General features: G+C 43.5%; 1 protein-coding gene across 2 annotated transcripts; it reads left to right on the plus strand.

The window, feature by feature from the left end:
- The first annotated feature begins 3,126 nt into the window (after window positions 1-3,126).
- On the plus strand, window positions 3,127-12,066 carry UQCC6 (ubiquinol-cytochrome c reductase complex assembly factor 6). 2 transcript variants are annotated; one of them, XM_080811333.1, is made up of 3 exons: window positions 3,127-3,203; window positions 3,890-4,009; window positions 11,586-12,066. In XM_080811333.1, the coding sequence occupies exons 2-3, from the start codon at window positions 3,902-3,904 to the stop codon at window positions 11,679-11,681; spliced, it is 204 nt and encodes a 67-aa protein (XP_080667459.1). In that variant the 5' UTR covers window positions 3,127-3,203; window positions 3,890-3,901; the 3' UTR covers window positions 11,682-12,066. The 2 variants fall into 2 exon arrangements, with proteins under 2 accessions (XP_080667459.1, XP_080667458.1); XM_080811332.1 differs by lacking the exon at window positions 3,127-3,203 and adding an exon at window positions 3,398-3,504.
- The last annotated feature ends 2,838 nt before the right edge of the window (window positions 12,067-14,904 follow it).

Raw genomic sequence — 14,904 nt, forward strand, 5'->3', positions numbered from 1 at the left:
GGTGGGGTGAGGGGGGCGCTCTGCTCACGTAAGCTTTTGTCCGCCGGGATTCCGGTGGTGGGAGGATCGGGAGGTGAGAGGGTGGTATATTTTGGGGTGCTGTGTGGGTGGGACGGGTATGCATATCAGCTTCATCCAGACCAGTCCACGTCAGTTTTTTCCCGATGAAAAAGTATTTTGCGTTAATTATCAGGTATCGATTATCAAGCGTGATTTTGGGCGAATAAGAGACGTCGCAGTCAGAAAACTTGGGAGTTGAGGTCACTGTGCTTTTTTGGGCCTCAGTATCCTCCTCTGTAAAATGAGGGTGACTGTAAACTGCTTTGTAAAATGTAAAGCGTTACATGAACCACTGTCTGCTTTAATTTGTGTATGTAAAAATAATAACTTTACAGGTGTATGATAGATGCCATTTAAGCACCACGTCTCCCTTATTATCTTACAGACTAGCCGCTCTGTTTTATTTCTCAATGGCTCTTAGAGCTAGTTTTTGTTTCATTAGTGTTCAAGTTGTCACTGCTGTTTCACAAGGACTTCATTAGATTACCCTTCCTGGAGGGGCGCCTGGGTGGCTCAGTCAAAGTGTCTGCCTGATGTTGAGGTCATGATCCCAGTGTCCTGGGATGGAGCCCTGGGTCCTGGCTCCCTGCTCAGAGGGCAGTCCGCTTCTCCCCCTGCTCCTGCCCCTGCTCATGTTCTCTCTCTGTCTCTCAAATAAGTAAGCAAGTAAATAAATAAACTCTTAATGGAGATAGGCTTTTCTGTTTATCTAGTTTGCATGATGAAAAACATGGCTGCTGTATTAGTTTTTCCCAGTTAGGCTGTGATAACAAGTGACTACAAAATCTTGTTACTGGGGTGCTAGGTGCAAGACCACCTGGCTCTGGGAGTTCCAAAGGGACCAGATTTGGTCACATACCACTGCTAAAACCCAAAGGTAGAAAGAGGAATGGTGTTGGAACAATTTATTTCAGCAAGGTCAACACAGGGAAGACAAAGTCTCAACAGCTGTATCCAAACAGTTGAAAATACTTCTAGGTTTATATAGGGAGAATGTGGAACAAAGGTATGTGTGTAGGTATAGGTGGGTCATAAAGGTCAGGTTGATCATTGTCCCTAGGTCAGTCATGCTAGGTGTTGCTGGCATCAGGGTAGTCCCTATTGCTTGAGGGGTACTTTCGTTTCCCAACATGGGATGCATTACCTGCTGAGTCTTTAGCTGAGTTAAGAGATAAATTGGAAAGAAAATTTTAGTCATTTAGAAAATACAGACTGTGGTCAGAATGGAGGTAGTTGAAGGGCTCTTTCAATCTCAGTGGTTTACAGCAACCAAGGTTTATTTCTCACTAATGTAACATGGACTGGGAACGACTATCACTCCGTGCTTCATGTGTCTTCATTCTGGGATCCAGGAAAGGCCTTCTGTGAGTAAATACAGAATGACTAATTTGTCTTATATCCATTGCTGAAATGAAACTTCCAATATTTTTCAACTTTTCAGAACTTTTATGGATGCTCTGTCCATTAGTAGGTACTGCTCAGAACCTGACTCATGGTGGGTGTTCGGTGAATATTTGTTGAATGAATGAGTGAACACAGCCCATTCCCTCGTTCTCTTTCTCTGGTTTTTCCAACCACTCAGGACCGTAGTCCAGAAAAGTTTCCTGTAATATTTTATTTATTGATTTGAGAGAGAGAGCATGTGCATGAGTGCGGGGAGCTGCAGAGGGGGGGAAGGGCAGAGAGAGGGGGAGAGAGAATCTCGAGCAGACTCCCCTTAGTGTAGAGCCTGATGTGGGGCTGGCAGGCAGGGCCAGTTTCATGAGGGTGTGACCTGGTGCATGCCAAAAGTATCCATAAAAGAGGAAATTAAAAATTGGACTTTGTTAAAATTAGAAGGTTCTGCTCTTCCAAAGATTATTAAAAATTAAAGACAAGCTATACAATGGGAGAAAATACTTGCAGATCATAATCTATCTGATAAAAGATCTGTAATATATAGATGATTAAAATAATTAAAAAAAATAAAAAATGGATGAAAGATTGAACAGATACTTCACCAAAGAAAATATGAGCATATAACAGTATTCTCAATATCATTAGTCATGAGACACCATTACCAACCTACCAGAGTGCCTAATATGAGAAAGACTAACCAGACCAGGTATTGGAAGAGGATGGAGAGGAACTAGAAGTCTCAAAACTGCTGCTGGGAATGTGAACGATATACCTACATTGGAAAATAGCTTGGCAGTTTCTTAAATTATACACCTATCTACTACATGCTGCAGCCATTCTACTCCTAGGAAAGGATTCAATAGAAATGGAAGCATATGTTTACAGGCTTGTATGGGAGTCTTTTTGGTACACTTCACTGTAACAGCTTTATTCCTATAAGTCCCAAACTGGAAACAACCAAAATGTCCGCCAAAGGTGAATGGATACATCGATTGTGTTATAATTATTATACTCAGCAGTAAAAAGCGAACGACTGATACCTGCAAGGATGTTAATGAATCTCAAAATAATTGTGTTGCATGACATAAGCCAGACAAAGATGCTACATAGTGTATCCATTTACATAACATTCTAGAAGATGCAAATTTATCTATTGTGACAGCAGATCCAGAGGAGACAACATGGGAGGAAGTAGAAAGCGGCATAGAGAAACTTTGGGTATGACAGATATGTTAATTATTTTGCTTGTAGTAAGGGTTACACAGGTGGACACATGTCAGACCTCATCAATATATATATTTTAAATATGTCGTTAATGTCAACTACACCTCCATAAAAGTGTTTAAAAGGTGAGTATATCATGATTCATGTTATACATACAACACTAATCCTTCAGAATTTAATCCCGAGTTAGCTTTTTCTCAACAAAAAATCCATAGTCACAGCACCATGCATATACGCATAGATTAAACAAGGTCGACTTCCGTTTTCTTTTATTCCAGTAGCACCAGTAGGAACAGCCGTGTGAGTGTGGCTCTGTTTCCAGGCCCCCAAAACGCGGCGGCACGAGCACGGACAGCGCTCGAACTCCACTCCCGGGAGGTGACCTCATCGAAGCACTAGCCGGAGGGCCAATCTCCTCCCGCTCCTAAAAGGTGGCAAACGCCAGCAATTTCCTTGGGCGCGTGAAAGGACGCACGAGGCAAGAATCCTGCCAGCTGCGAGACTCGTCATCTGCCTGGGAAGTCCTACAGGGAGGGTAAAGGGCGCACCGAGCGCCTGAGGCTGGGAAAGCACTGGGAACTGGGGGAGGTGGGGATGTAGGTGGGGGGCGGGGACGAGAAGGAAAAAAAAAAAGAGCCGGCCGCACTTCCCAAGAAGGCCGGGATCACGTGCCCGAGCGGGCGCCGACGCAGCCCAGGCTTTCCGGCCCGGCGCGGCCCCCAGGCCCTGTACTTTCGGTTCCGCCGGCAGGTTGTCTGCTGCGACCCGGGGGCGCACTTCCGCTCGCCCTTTGCCCGCTGCCCTACGCCAGTGCATTCTGCGGTACGGTCTCTCGGGGCGCACCTGTAGGGCCGGTGGGGAGGGCGGTGTGCATTTGTTCTGCCAGAGTCTGAAAAGGCGCGGGGAAGCCTCTGGGTATCCGCCTTCCGCTTGCCGCACAGGAGCTGCCTTGAAGTTGCGCGGGCCCAGCCCCCACACTGAGAACCCGGGGAAGGCTGAAGGCTGCGCGCGGGCGTGGAAAGGGCGGGCGCTCGGGCGCTCGGGCTCTCGGCGCCCTCGCGTCCCAAGTGCGCCCACGGGGCGCGGGGTGGGAGACAACCTGGGGGTCCTGACCCCGTCCGGCCCCTGCCGTGTGCCCTGTTTCCCGGCACGGTCTCGTCCTGACCTGGGAGCCTTGTAACACTGCCCGCCTTTCCTCCCCGTGCAGCACCCCCTAAGCATGCCCGCGGGAGTGTCCTGGGCCACCTACTTCAAAATGTTCGCGGCCAGCCTCCTGACCATGTGCGCCGGGGCCGAAGTGGTGCACAGGTACTACCGGCCGGACCTGGTGAGTGCAGGAGGGTCCTGGTTCCTGGCCCCTGGACCGCTCCGTTCTCCTCCCAGCGGCGGAAACGATCTTAAAACGGAATTAGAAGGACCATCTGCCCTGAGCGTAGAGCCTGATGGTGGCATTGCATTGCCTTTAGAGCAACGCCCGGTCTGTTCTTTCACGGGTCTTACACAGCCAGTCACTTGCCTGCCACTTGATCTTCTACCATTTACCCCTTGTTCCCACTGTTGCAGCCACCCGGTTTCCTGGCTGTTTCCCACACTCTTCAGGCCTGTCCCCATCTCATTCCCGTAACTTCTCCTCTTGGAATGTTTTTCTCCCAGATCTTGGGTTGGGTTCCTACTCTAAAACGTCAGTCTGCTCAAATATCTCCTCCAGCAATGAGAGTGCTTTGGACAGCTCTTTAAGGATTCCTCCTCGTGTTATTCTGTCTCAGCCTTTGTTTGCCTAGAGGACTTGTCACAGTCTGCAAGTAGTTTATTCCTTTTGTCTATTTACTTGTTCTTTGTTTCCTCCACCAGAATGTAATCTCCGTGAAGGGACTGGGCCTTCCTGGTTCACCCTTGATCTCAGTAACCTAGAAAAGAGCTTAGAATACCGTAAATGCTTGATAAATATTTGATGAATGAAGGAAGAGGACATATAGGCAGTCCAAGGAGGGAGAAATTTAAATTAACTTTTAGCATTTTAAGCATTCATTGAATTAGAACTGGGAATTAGAGGTCCTTTTGAGGAGTTACGGTCTTGCGGAGATGAAGGCAAGGAAGTGCAGTGGAAATACTTACATGCACATTGCTAGGTGTTATGCTACATTCGTGAATAGAGTGGTTGGAGCACAGCGTGGGAACAATCATCTCTGCCTGGACTCTGGAGGGGTGACACAGAGAACCACCCATTTGTCTTTCTAATTTCAGCTAACTGTCAGCTACATTTTTGGGGGTGTTTATTCTTGTTTTCAGACAGGGAAACTGAGATTCAGAAGACAGGGTGATTTCCCAGGGTCACATAGCTTCCTGGGGATTTGAAGCCCAAGATTTCTGTTCAGTGTTTCTTTCTTCCTTTCTTTCTTTCTTTTTTTTTTTTTTGATCCTGTTAATGAGGTAGTACCGCATGCACCCTTGTAAAACATTCAGATTGAATTCAGACATGTAGAGTGGAATGTGAAAATCTAGGGCTTCCCCCACCCAACTTTCTCTAGTCTGCTACCCTCAAGTAGCTACCATTTTTGGTTGGTGTATAGTTGCAGACTTTTACTATTGTTGAGATACACATGCGCGTGCGTGCACACAAACACACGCACAGTGGACAGGGTGATTTCCCCCATGGAAATAGGAATTCATATACACATTTCTCTGTAGCGTGTTTCTTTTGGTTCATATCTATATGAACAGAAACATATTTATATCAACAGCCTTTTTTCTTTCTGATCATTGAATAGCATTTTATAATATGGATGTTCCATATATTATTTAATCTCATGTGGACATTTTGGTGGTATCTAGTTTTTGTACAAACAATGCTGAAGTTGCTCTTACCAGCAGGGACTGCTTCTCTTTTGAGTTATAGGAATGTGTCAGGGTTACTTAGTGGAGACAAAAATGGGTAAGGACCTTCCACGGAAATGCAGTTGAGTCGCTAGCTCCTGAGGAATAGACATCAAGCGGGATTACAAAGGAAGGAATACCTGTGATTTGCCCCTGGGAAACTGACCTTCGATTCACCCATCTCATTATAAGTAGGAACACGCAAGGTTGTTACCAGCAGCTTCTTTGACCTTGGGAAGACGCTTGGTCTTGATTGGGCAATGATATCAGCAGTGGGGTACCTCTGTAGGGCCCTGAAGGCCAGGGCTGGCTGGCTACATGTAGGATGCTGGATGCTTTACTAACATTTAAGGCATTTATGTTCTTTTGCTGTGTCTGTTGGTCTTGTTCTAGCAATGACTGTCACTATTGTAACAACTGCTGGCGTTTGTTGGCGTTTTTCAGTCTTTACAGCTAGAAGGTCTGGGTGGAGTCCAGACTCGACCATGACAGCTGCCTAGAGTGAATGCTCAGTGCTGTCTTAAGGGAGCAGCACTAAGGATGCCTTTTCTAGTTGACCAGCTAAGCTGCTCAGGATTAGAGTGGAGGCAAGGACTCAAGGCAGATGTTCTGTCCTGGAATACAAAGTGTGCTTTTGCTTGCGCTTCCGTTTGCATCTCCATTTACCTTTTTCTCTTTTTTTAAAGATTTTATTTATTTATTTAACACAGAGAGAGATCACAAGTAGGCAGAGAGGCAGGCAGAGAGAGAGGGGGAAGCAGGCTTCTCCCTGAGCAGAAAGCCCGATGCAGTGCTCCATCCCAGGACCCTGAGATCATGACCTGAGCCGAAGGCAGAGGCTTAACCCACTGAGCCACCTAGGCACCCCACATCTCCATTTGCTTTTGCATTACTTTTACTGGTCCTCTTTTCCGTAATTTATAATCTTACTTAATATTGAAGGCATAGTCAAAAAATGCAGTCTCAGTGATATAGGAAAGACGATAGGGTTTGAAGCCGATGGCCAAGAAAGAATTCTTGAGATGTCTTTGGTGCAAAAAGGCGGTTTTATTAAAGCACGAAGACAGGATCCATGGGCAGGAAGAGCTGCAGTGGGTCATGAGGGCTATTATGTCTATTATGTACTTTCAAGTTGGGAGGGGGTTAGGGATACCATAAGCCTCCCAGGTATTTTGGAAACCGAGTTTCCAGGATCCTAAGGGGATGAGGTATTGTCAGGGAAAGGTCATTTATTACTTAGTAAAAACTCGGTCACGAGACTCCTCATTTCTATATCAGTGGGTCATACGCTTGGGGGATGATTGCTAACATGTATCTTGGATAAAGGAAGTTTGAATTTTTATATGTTAAAGGAGACTGACAGGATCTTGGGGGTTGGGCTAAGGTTGCCTTTTGCCCTTAGCAAAGTAGTAACATCAAGGCAGATGAATCCCTAGAGGAATGTCACACTGCCTGTTTCAAGGACTTGTCAGTGGGCCATAGGTGATAAGAAAATTTAATTTTTCTTTGGCCTTTGTTTACCACATCCTTAGGATTCATTTTATTTTATTTTATTTTTAAAATTTTATTTATTTATTTGTTAGAGAGAGAGAGAGACAGCACAAGCAGGGGGAGTGGCAGGCAGAGGGAGAAGCAGGCTCCCCGCTGAGCAGGGAGCCCGACACAGCACTCAGGACTCCATCCCAGGACCCTGGGATCATGACCTGAGCTGAAAGCAGACACTTAACTTATTGAGCCGCCCAGGTGTCCCAGGACTCATTTTAAAGTGTTCATTTTTGGTTGTCTCCAGGCATACCCACATACACACAAATTGCTATTTAGAACCTCTGCTGATATTGTTAGCCTTTGAGTCAGTAAACTTATTAGTCTTTTAAAAATTGATTATATATTTAATGTATTTAGTAAATAAAAGTGCTGCTTTTCTGAAGTAGGAGAGCTAGGTTCTTGTCTCATGGAGTCGAAGAATGAATCTCACGGACAAAGAGTGAGTAAATTGATAGAGTTTTTATTAAGCAAGAGTACAGAAAAAACTCTCCGGAGTGAGAGGGGTCCCGATAAGGTTGGCACTGAGGGCTTTTAGGGTTGCTTTTTTTCTTGAAGGCTAAGTAGGGAGCTTAAATCTTTTTTCCTTCTCTACAGGCAGCACTACTGATTAAGGACTAGTGATAGCATCTTTAATGGCTTACCTTAGGGTCTGGTTATTTTCTGTTGACCACAGGAGACTGTCATAAAACAACTCCCCACCTCGGGTGGTCTGGAGTGTCCCTTATCTCTGGTTTCCTTACATCTCTACATTTTTGAGATTTTTGTGAGCCCGATCACATAGCCCCCCATCGATCTCTCCCTATCTAGCCCTGCCTGTCCCTTACTCATTTCTTTTTTTTTTTTTTTTTAAAGATTTTATTTATTTATTTGACACACAGAGATCACAAGCAGGCAGAGAGGCAGGCAGAGAGAGTCGGGGGGAGGGAGCAGGCTCCCCGCTGAGCAGAGAGCCCGATGCGGGGCTCAATCCCAGGACCCTGAGATCATGACCTGAGCCAAAGGCAGCGGCTTAACCCACTGAGCCACCCAGGTGCCCCACTCATTTCTTTTAATAAAAGTTGACTTGTCAGGGTACCTGTGTGGCTCAGTTGGTTGAGCAGCTTTCTTTGGCTCAGGTCACGATCCTAGGGTCCTGGGATCAAGCCCTGAATTGGGCTCCCTGCTCAGCGGGGAGTCCGATTCTCCCTTTCTCTTCCTCTGTGTTCACGTGCTCTCTCTCTCTCACTCACTCTTCTCTCTGAAATAGATAAATAAATCTTAAAAAAAAAAATTGAATTGTCATTTTAGCTTTGTACTGTATTGGCAATTCAGATTACTCCAAGTGTGTGCCTCTCTGTGTGTAAGTGGGCGGTTGTATATACTTTATAGAAATTTGAAACATGCTGTTGTATTTTATGTTTTTATTATTTTTTAAAGTTTTTATTTTAATTCCAGTTAGTAAACATACAAGGTTATATTAGTTTCAGGTGTATACTGTATTTTATAGGGCTTTGTGACTTCATATAATTTCCTTTCGTGACCCTGGGGAGAAAAGCATTCCTTCTACATTAATTAGTTTACACAGTTTAATGAAGGTGAAGCAAGCTACATTCGTTCTTATACTAAAGGGATGGGAATGTCAAAATCCTAGGACTAGTTTTAAGATAGGAAATTGTCAAGACGGGGTACTCTGGCTTTTGCTCTAGTTGCCATCACCGATTTTTTAAAAAAGATTTTATTTGTTTGTCAGAGAGAGAGAGACACAGAGGGAGAAACGATCGATAAGTTTCTCGATCCTAGGACCCTGGGATCATGACCTGAGCTGAAGGCAGCCACTTAACCAACTGGGCCCCCCATTTCCACTTCAAAATGAGAATTGTGCTGTGAAGCACATCCCTTAGCTCCCTACCTCTCCTGTGACCCCGACCTCAAATCCCACTTTCTTTCCTATTTTATTTCTTTAGGATTAATTAGTTGTTAGATAAAAGAGTAAAATGAACCAGATCAAGGTGTTTGAACTTCAGGGATTGAAGTGCTATAGAAGCTTGCTTGCTTTTTTTTTTTAAAGATTTTATTTATTTATTTGACAGAGATCACAAGTAGGCAGAGAGAGAGGAGGAAGCAGGCTTCCCACTGAGCAGGGAGCCCGATGCAGGACTCAAGCCTAGGACCCGGGGATCGTGACCTGAGCCAAAGGCAGATGCTTAACCAGCTGAGCCACCTAGGCGCCCCTAATCTTGCAGTTTTATGTAAAATAATCTGAGCAAAGATTTTATTTCTCCAATTTTATGAGCTTATAAGGGTCCTGAGCACAGTCTGTTGATTTATTCATTCAGCACAGTCTTTTTGCCTGCCTTTTATAATGAGGGGCATCCTATAGGGTTGTAAGAAATAAGGAGGAAATTATGATGCGGTTCCTTTTCTCAGGACCTCACCGTGTAAGCTGATAGCTGGTAGAAATAGATATGCCTCTAGGGGTGCCTGGGTGGCGGTCATTAAGCATCTGCCTTTGGCTCAGATCAGGATCCATCGGGCTCCCTGCTCAGCGGGGAACCTGCTTCTTCCCTGCCTGCCACTCCTCTTGTTTGTGCTCTCTCTCTGACAAATAAATAAATAAAATCTTTAAAAAAAAAAAAGTAGATATGTCTCTGAATCATGACAAACAGTTCCACTTGGATGTGCAGTGAGCATGTTGAAAACTGAGCTGCTGGTCTTTTCTCCAACAGACCTGCTCATTTGGAAGCCTTGCCTGTCCCTGTGGATGGTGACTCCATCATTCTTGTTGTTCAGGCCAAAGCCCAGGAGTCCTCTTTAACTCTTCTCTCCTACTACATATAATAGCAAATCCCATTGGCTTGATCTGAAAACTACATCTGGAATCTCACTGCTTTTCACCACGTTCGCTGCTACTACCCAGTTCAAGCCACGGTCAGCCACATCTCACCTCAGTTTCTGTGATGGTTCCCTGATCTGTTTCTACCTTCCAGCCTTGCTCCCCTGCAGTCTTTTCTCAACAAAGCCACTGTCTTCTTTTTATGCTTGAGTCATATCATGTCATTCTGCTCAGAACTCTCCAGGGACTGTGCATCTCTGCACCCGTTTTTCCTCTGTCGTCATCCCTTCCTGACCTCTCATTGAATACTTTATACCAGCGTTGCTGACCACCTTGCTTTTCCGTGCACATAAGGGCACATTTCTGCCTGAAGTCCTCTGCATTTGTCGTTCCTTCTGCCTGAAACACTCCTAGATAGCTGCATGGCTGGTTTTCTCATCCTCCTTGATGTAGATCTTTGTTAGAAATCACCTTTTCAGATGATACGCACATGAGAAAATGCTCAGCATCATTACCCATCAGAGATATGCAAATCAAAACCACAATAAGATACCATTTCATCACCACTACAATGGCTATAATTAAAGAAAACCCAAACAGCTCATGACAGGTGTCAGGATGCAGAGAAATTGGAACCATCATACAGTGCTGCTAGGAATGGAAAATGGTACAGCTGCTTTGGGAAACAGTCTGGCCGTTCCTCAAACAGTTCAACATAGAGTCATAGGACTTAGTGATTCTACATCTTGGTTTATACCCAAAAGAAATGAAAACATAGGTCTACACCTTCTTCTTGTACACAGGTTCATTTAAATGGAATCATATAACATGTGGTCTTTTGTGACTCGGTTTCTTTCACTTTGCATGCTTTCAAGGTTTGCCCCATATTGTCAAATATATCTGTACTTCATTTCCTTTTAGGACAGAATAATCTTCCATCGTAAAAATAATAGCAGGGCTCTATCCCAGGTCCTCAGGATCATGACCTGAGCCGAAGGCAGATGTTTAACCCACAGAGCCACCCAGGCGCCCTAGACTCTTACTGTTTTTGAACAGTAACAAATTGATTTGAAATTGGTTCAAAACGAATTGATTCCTAATACTTGTTTTCTGTGCCAGGCACATGGTAGAGACTCAGTAAACAGTGCAGGAATGAATTTCAGATTGTAGAAAGCTTTATTAAGATTTGTGATTTGGGCGCCTGGGTGGCTCAGTGGGTTAAAGCCTCCACCTTCGGCTCAGGTCGTGATCCTAGGGTCCTAGGATCGAGCCTCACATCGGGCTCTCTGCTCAGCGGGGAGCCTGCTTCTTCCTCTCTCTGCCTGCCTCTCTGCCTACTTGTGATCTCTGTCTGTCAAATAAATAAATAAAATCTTTAGGGGAAAAAAAAAAGATTTGTGATCTGTCAGTTAATATTGATCTAAACGCTCCCTTTGTGAGTCCCGCAATACTGGAGGCACAGCCTGGACAGTAGAGTCCTGTAAGTATTGGGTTAGAAACGGACTGACATGGGCCACAGGCTTTCCTAATAAGGATTCATCATTGAGTGCACAGGGACTTTTGTGCCCTTTTTTTTTTTTTCTTTTTCCTTTCAACTTTCTTTCAGGTCACACTGAATTACAGTCTAAGGCAGCACTGGCATCTATCCTTTTTGTTTTGTTTTTTTTGATAGACAATACCTGAAATTCCACCAAAGCCTGGAGAACTCAAAACGGAGCTTTTGGGACTGAAAAAGAGACAACATGAACCTCAAATTTCTCAGCAATAGAAACCTCAAAATACTTAACTCTGCCAAGAACTCCATGAATAATATTATAAGTATTAAATATGTATTTTTAAAGTTTATTGAGTTAGATGGGTTGTCTTTCAGCACCTAAAGCAGTCCTCACGGCACGAGGAGGTGCCCAGGTGTTAACTGATGCACTGAGATTTAATTATGGATTGACCAGTGTTTCTTGGAAACTGCCAAAGTGTGTATCATCAGCTTTTTGAATGTGGTTGAATAGATACTTATTCTTGAATATCACGTGAGAAAGAGTATTTACAGTGTTTCCTGCTCTTATAATCCTGGTTTATTTCTCTGAGGAAGCTTGACTGTCATGAAAAATGGGAATTATAAATTAACTATAATAAAAGTGTCATTGACAATTAAATCTTACGGTGTGTAGTTAATATTTCTCTAAAATTGGACACTGCTCTTTGTACCAAACTGAATTAAGTTGAAATATTTAAAGTTTGAAATTCTTTTGGAATTGTGTACTTAACAAAATTATAGCAGATGTCACTTGGACTGTCATAAGTTCTTTATCCCCAAATTTGAGAAACCATGTTACCATGTAGTTATTCTTATAAAATATATTTTTAAATAGGTGAAAAGCTTAAATGAGCTTCGTTATGGGGTGAATTGTGTCCTCTCCTCAAAGATGTTGAAGTCCTAACCCCCCCAGTACCTGTTAATGTGACCTTATTTGGAAATAGAGTCCTGCACATATAGTGAAGTTAAGATGTCATTGGGCTGGGTCCCCAATCTAATCTAATGTCTTTATAAGAGGAAAATGCCATGTACAGACAGACTCAGATGGAGAGCACCGTGTGACACCAGATCAAAGATTGGAGTCATGGAAGCCAGGAATGCCAGGGATGGAGAACCATCACCAGAAGCCAGAAAGGGGCAAGGAGGGGGTTCTAGCCAGAGTCTCAGAGGATGGTCCTGCTGACACCTGGATTTTAGATTTCTGCCCTCCAGAACTCTTGAGAGAATACATTTCTGTTGTTTGAAGCCATCTAGTTAGTGATACTTTGTTATGGCAGCCCTCGGAAACTAAAACATTTCAAGTCTTTCTCTTGAGTCTATAAATAAAGGACAAAATAATTTATAGAGCAATTGGCTTTCCATTTAGGGCTATTTTTCCAAAAGAAGTTTTTCAGAATTCTGTGTTCTTAAAGGTAAGATCTAGGCTTGCTTCTTAGCCAGTTAGCCAATTGCTACATCACATAAATCTTTGGGGTCATTGTTGAAATCTTAAAACCGGAAATGCAAACAAAATGTTTGTGTTTTATTTGCCGTAGTAAATACCCTTTTTGGTTTAACAGTGTAAAGCAACTAAATGAAATGGTTTATTTCTAGTCTATATACAAGCTCTTTCTTTTCTGCAGCTGTGTTATTTGGTACCTTACCAAATTCTTCATCACATGAGGAGGATCTGTCTTTCTGTCGATGATGGATGAGCAGTGGCTCACTCCAGGGAGAGGGCTGGAGAACAAAGTTTTGAGTTGAGACTGGTTGTTTGCTGATATTTACTATGACCTTGTGATGAGACTTCTGGAGCAAATTTCATAGCTGCAATTAATTGAACACTTTTTTTTCTTTTTCTATTTTTTTTAAATTTAAAGATTTGTTTATTTTAGGGAGAGAGAGAGAGTGTGTGTGTGCAAGCGCAGGGTGGAGGGGCAGAGGGAGAGGGAGAGAGAGTGTTCTAAGAAGACTCCGTGTTAGGCACGTAGCCTGACACAGGGCTCGATCCCAGGACCTTGAGATCATAAGCTGAGTTGAAACCAAGAGTCAGTCACTCGACTGACTGAGCCAGTCAGGCACCCCTGAATACTTATTTTCTTAGAATTTTATACTTTACCCCTGAAACAAATAATACATTATATGTTAATTAAAAAATGAAAATGAACATATTTAAAAAATTCTATACTTTACAAATGGTGAATCTTGCCACAGCCAATTGCAAGAGTTTTGTATCAGGCTGGAAAAAGTTGGACTTTGTTTTTTTGGTTGAAGGAATTAAAAAATGGTTTCCAAAACTCAGTAATTCTAACTTTGGTGCCTAACTTCCTCAAATAATATGAATTCCCAAAGGTTTTAGGAAGGATACCTGATTTTAGTATAAATCAATAATAAAATCATTTTTAAACTCTCAACTAGTTTCATCAGTTGAATTTACTAGGTGCAGTATTTTTTTTCTCTGCCAACAAGCATTTTCAAATTCTATTTCTCCATTAATTTTAGTATATGAACATGAAACTGGTGAACTTTGATAATGCAGTTTGTAGCTATCAGTGAGGAGAGAAGAGCTAGGGATGTTTCTCACCCTTTGGAAGAAGAAAGGATCGGCCCCTTGGGGCCAGTTTGTGCACAGTGGAAGGTCCCCACTCATGCCCTGGGTGGACCATATGGTCTAATGCGGTGAACTGTAAAGTCACTCACTCCCCCTCCCTGTCCATACCTTTCATTGACAGGTACAGAGTGATTGGTCTGGCTTTTGAGAGAAAAAGTCATGATTTGAATCCACTTCTACAAGACAATGGCTTTATGAAGGGGGAAAATTGATTTTCTAGCTATTAAAACAAAAATATACTGAAAGTAGAAGTGCCATCATTTTCAATACATGCTGATTCTGATGAGACTTTCACCAAGGTATCCTTTTTTGAATTTGACCCCTATTGTGAAAAATATGCATTGTGGTGGCCATGGAAATGCATTAGTAGATTCTCGGAGGAAAGGCACTGGATGCTTCTCACTGAGCAGCCTTCAGTTGTCTTGACTTCTACAGGGACTTTAACAGCTAAAGGGTGGCCTTGCTCAGAGGCACGCCTTCTGCCGTTCAGCACAACTCTCGAGGGGTCTGTTAGCTCGGTTCCCTCTGAGCTGACTGGTGCTCTTGACCCTGCATTGCTTCTCACCTCCCTCTGCTCCATCCCATTTCCTTTCCTTCCACAGGTGCTGACTTAAGGGCATTCCTTAATAAACATCCTGTATACTAAACTCCATTTCAGTGCTGCTTGGAGAACCAAATCTGTGACTTACACAAACCAAAAATTAAATGTAGTAGTAGGTTGTTCCTTAATAGAGCTGTGGGAAAAAAACCACCCAAGATAGACCAGTTGCAAGGTGTTTGGTCATTAAATTAGGTCAAACAGTGGTTTTGCAAGGTGGGTATGACATAGCTGCTTGTTTTTACCCCCAAAACTATGGGAATAGGATG

This window comes from Martes martes (assembly GCF_963455335.1).
Source record: "Martes martes genome assembly, chromosome: 8".
NCBI classification, from domain to species: Eukaryota; Metazoa; Chordata; class Mammalia; order Carnivora; family Mustelidae; genus Martes; species Martes martes.

What these genes read in the sequence shown, in the direction of transcription:
- UQCC6 (XM_080811333.1), top strand. Translation starts at nt 3,902, where the DNA reads ATGCCCGCGGGAGTGTCCTGGGCCACCTACTTCAAAATGTTCGCGGCC. An exon ending in GGTACTACCGGCCGGACCTG is followed by an intron (nt 4,010 to 11,585) that starts GTGAGTGCAGGA and finishes TTTTTTTGATAG; the next exon opens with ACAATACCTGAAATTCCACC.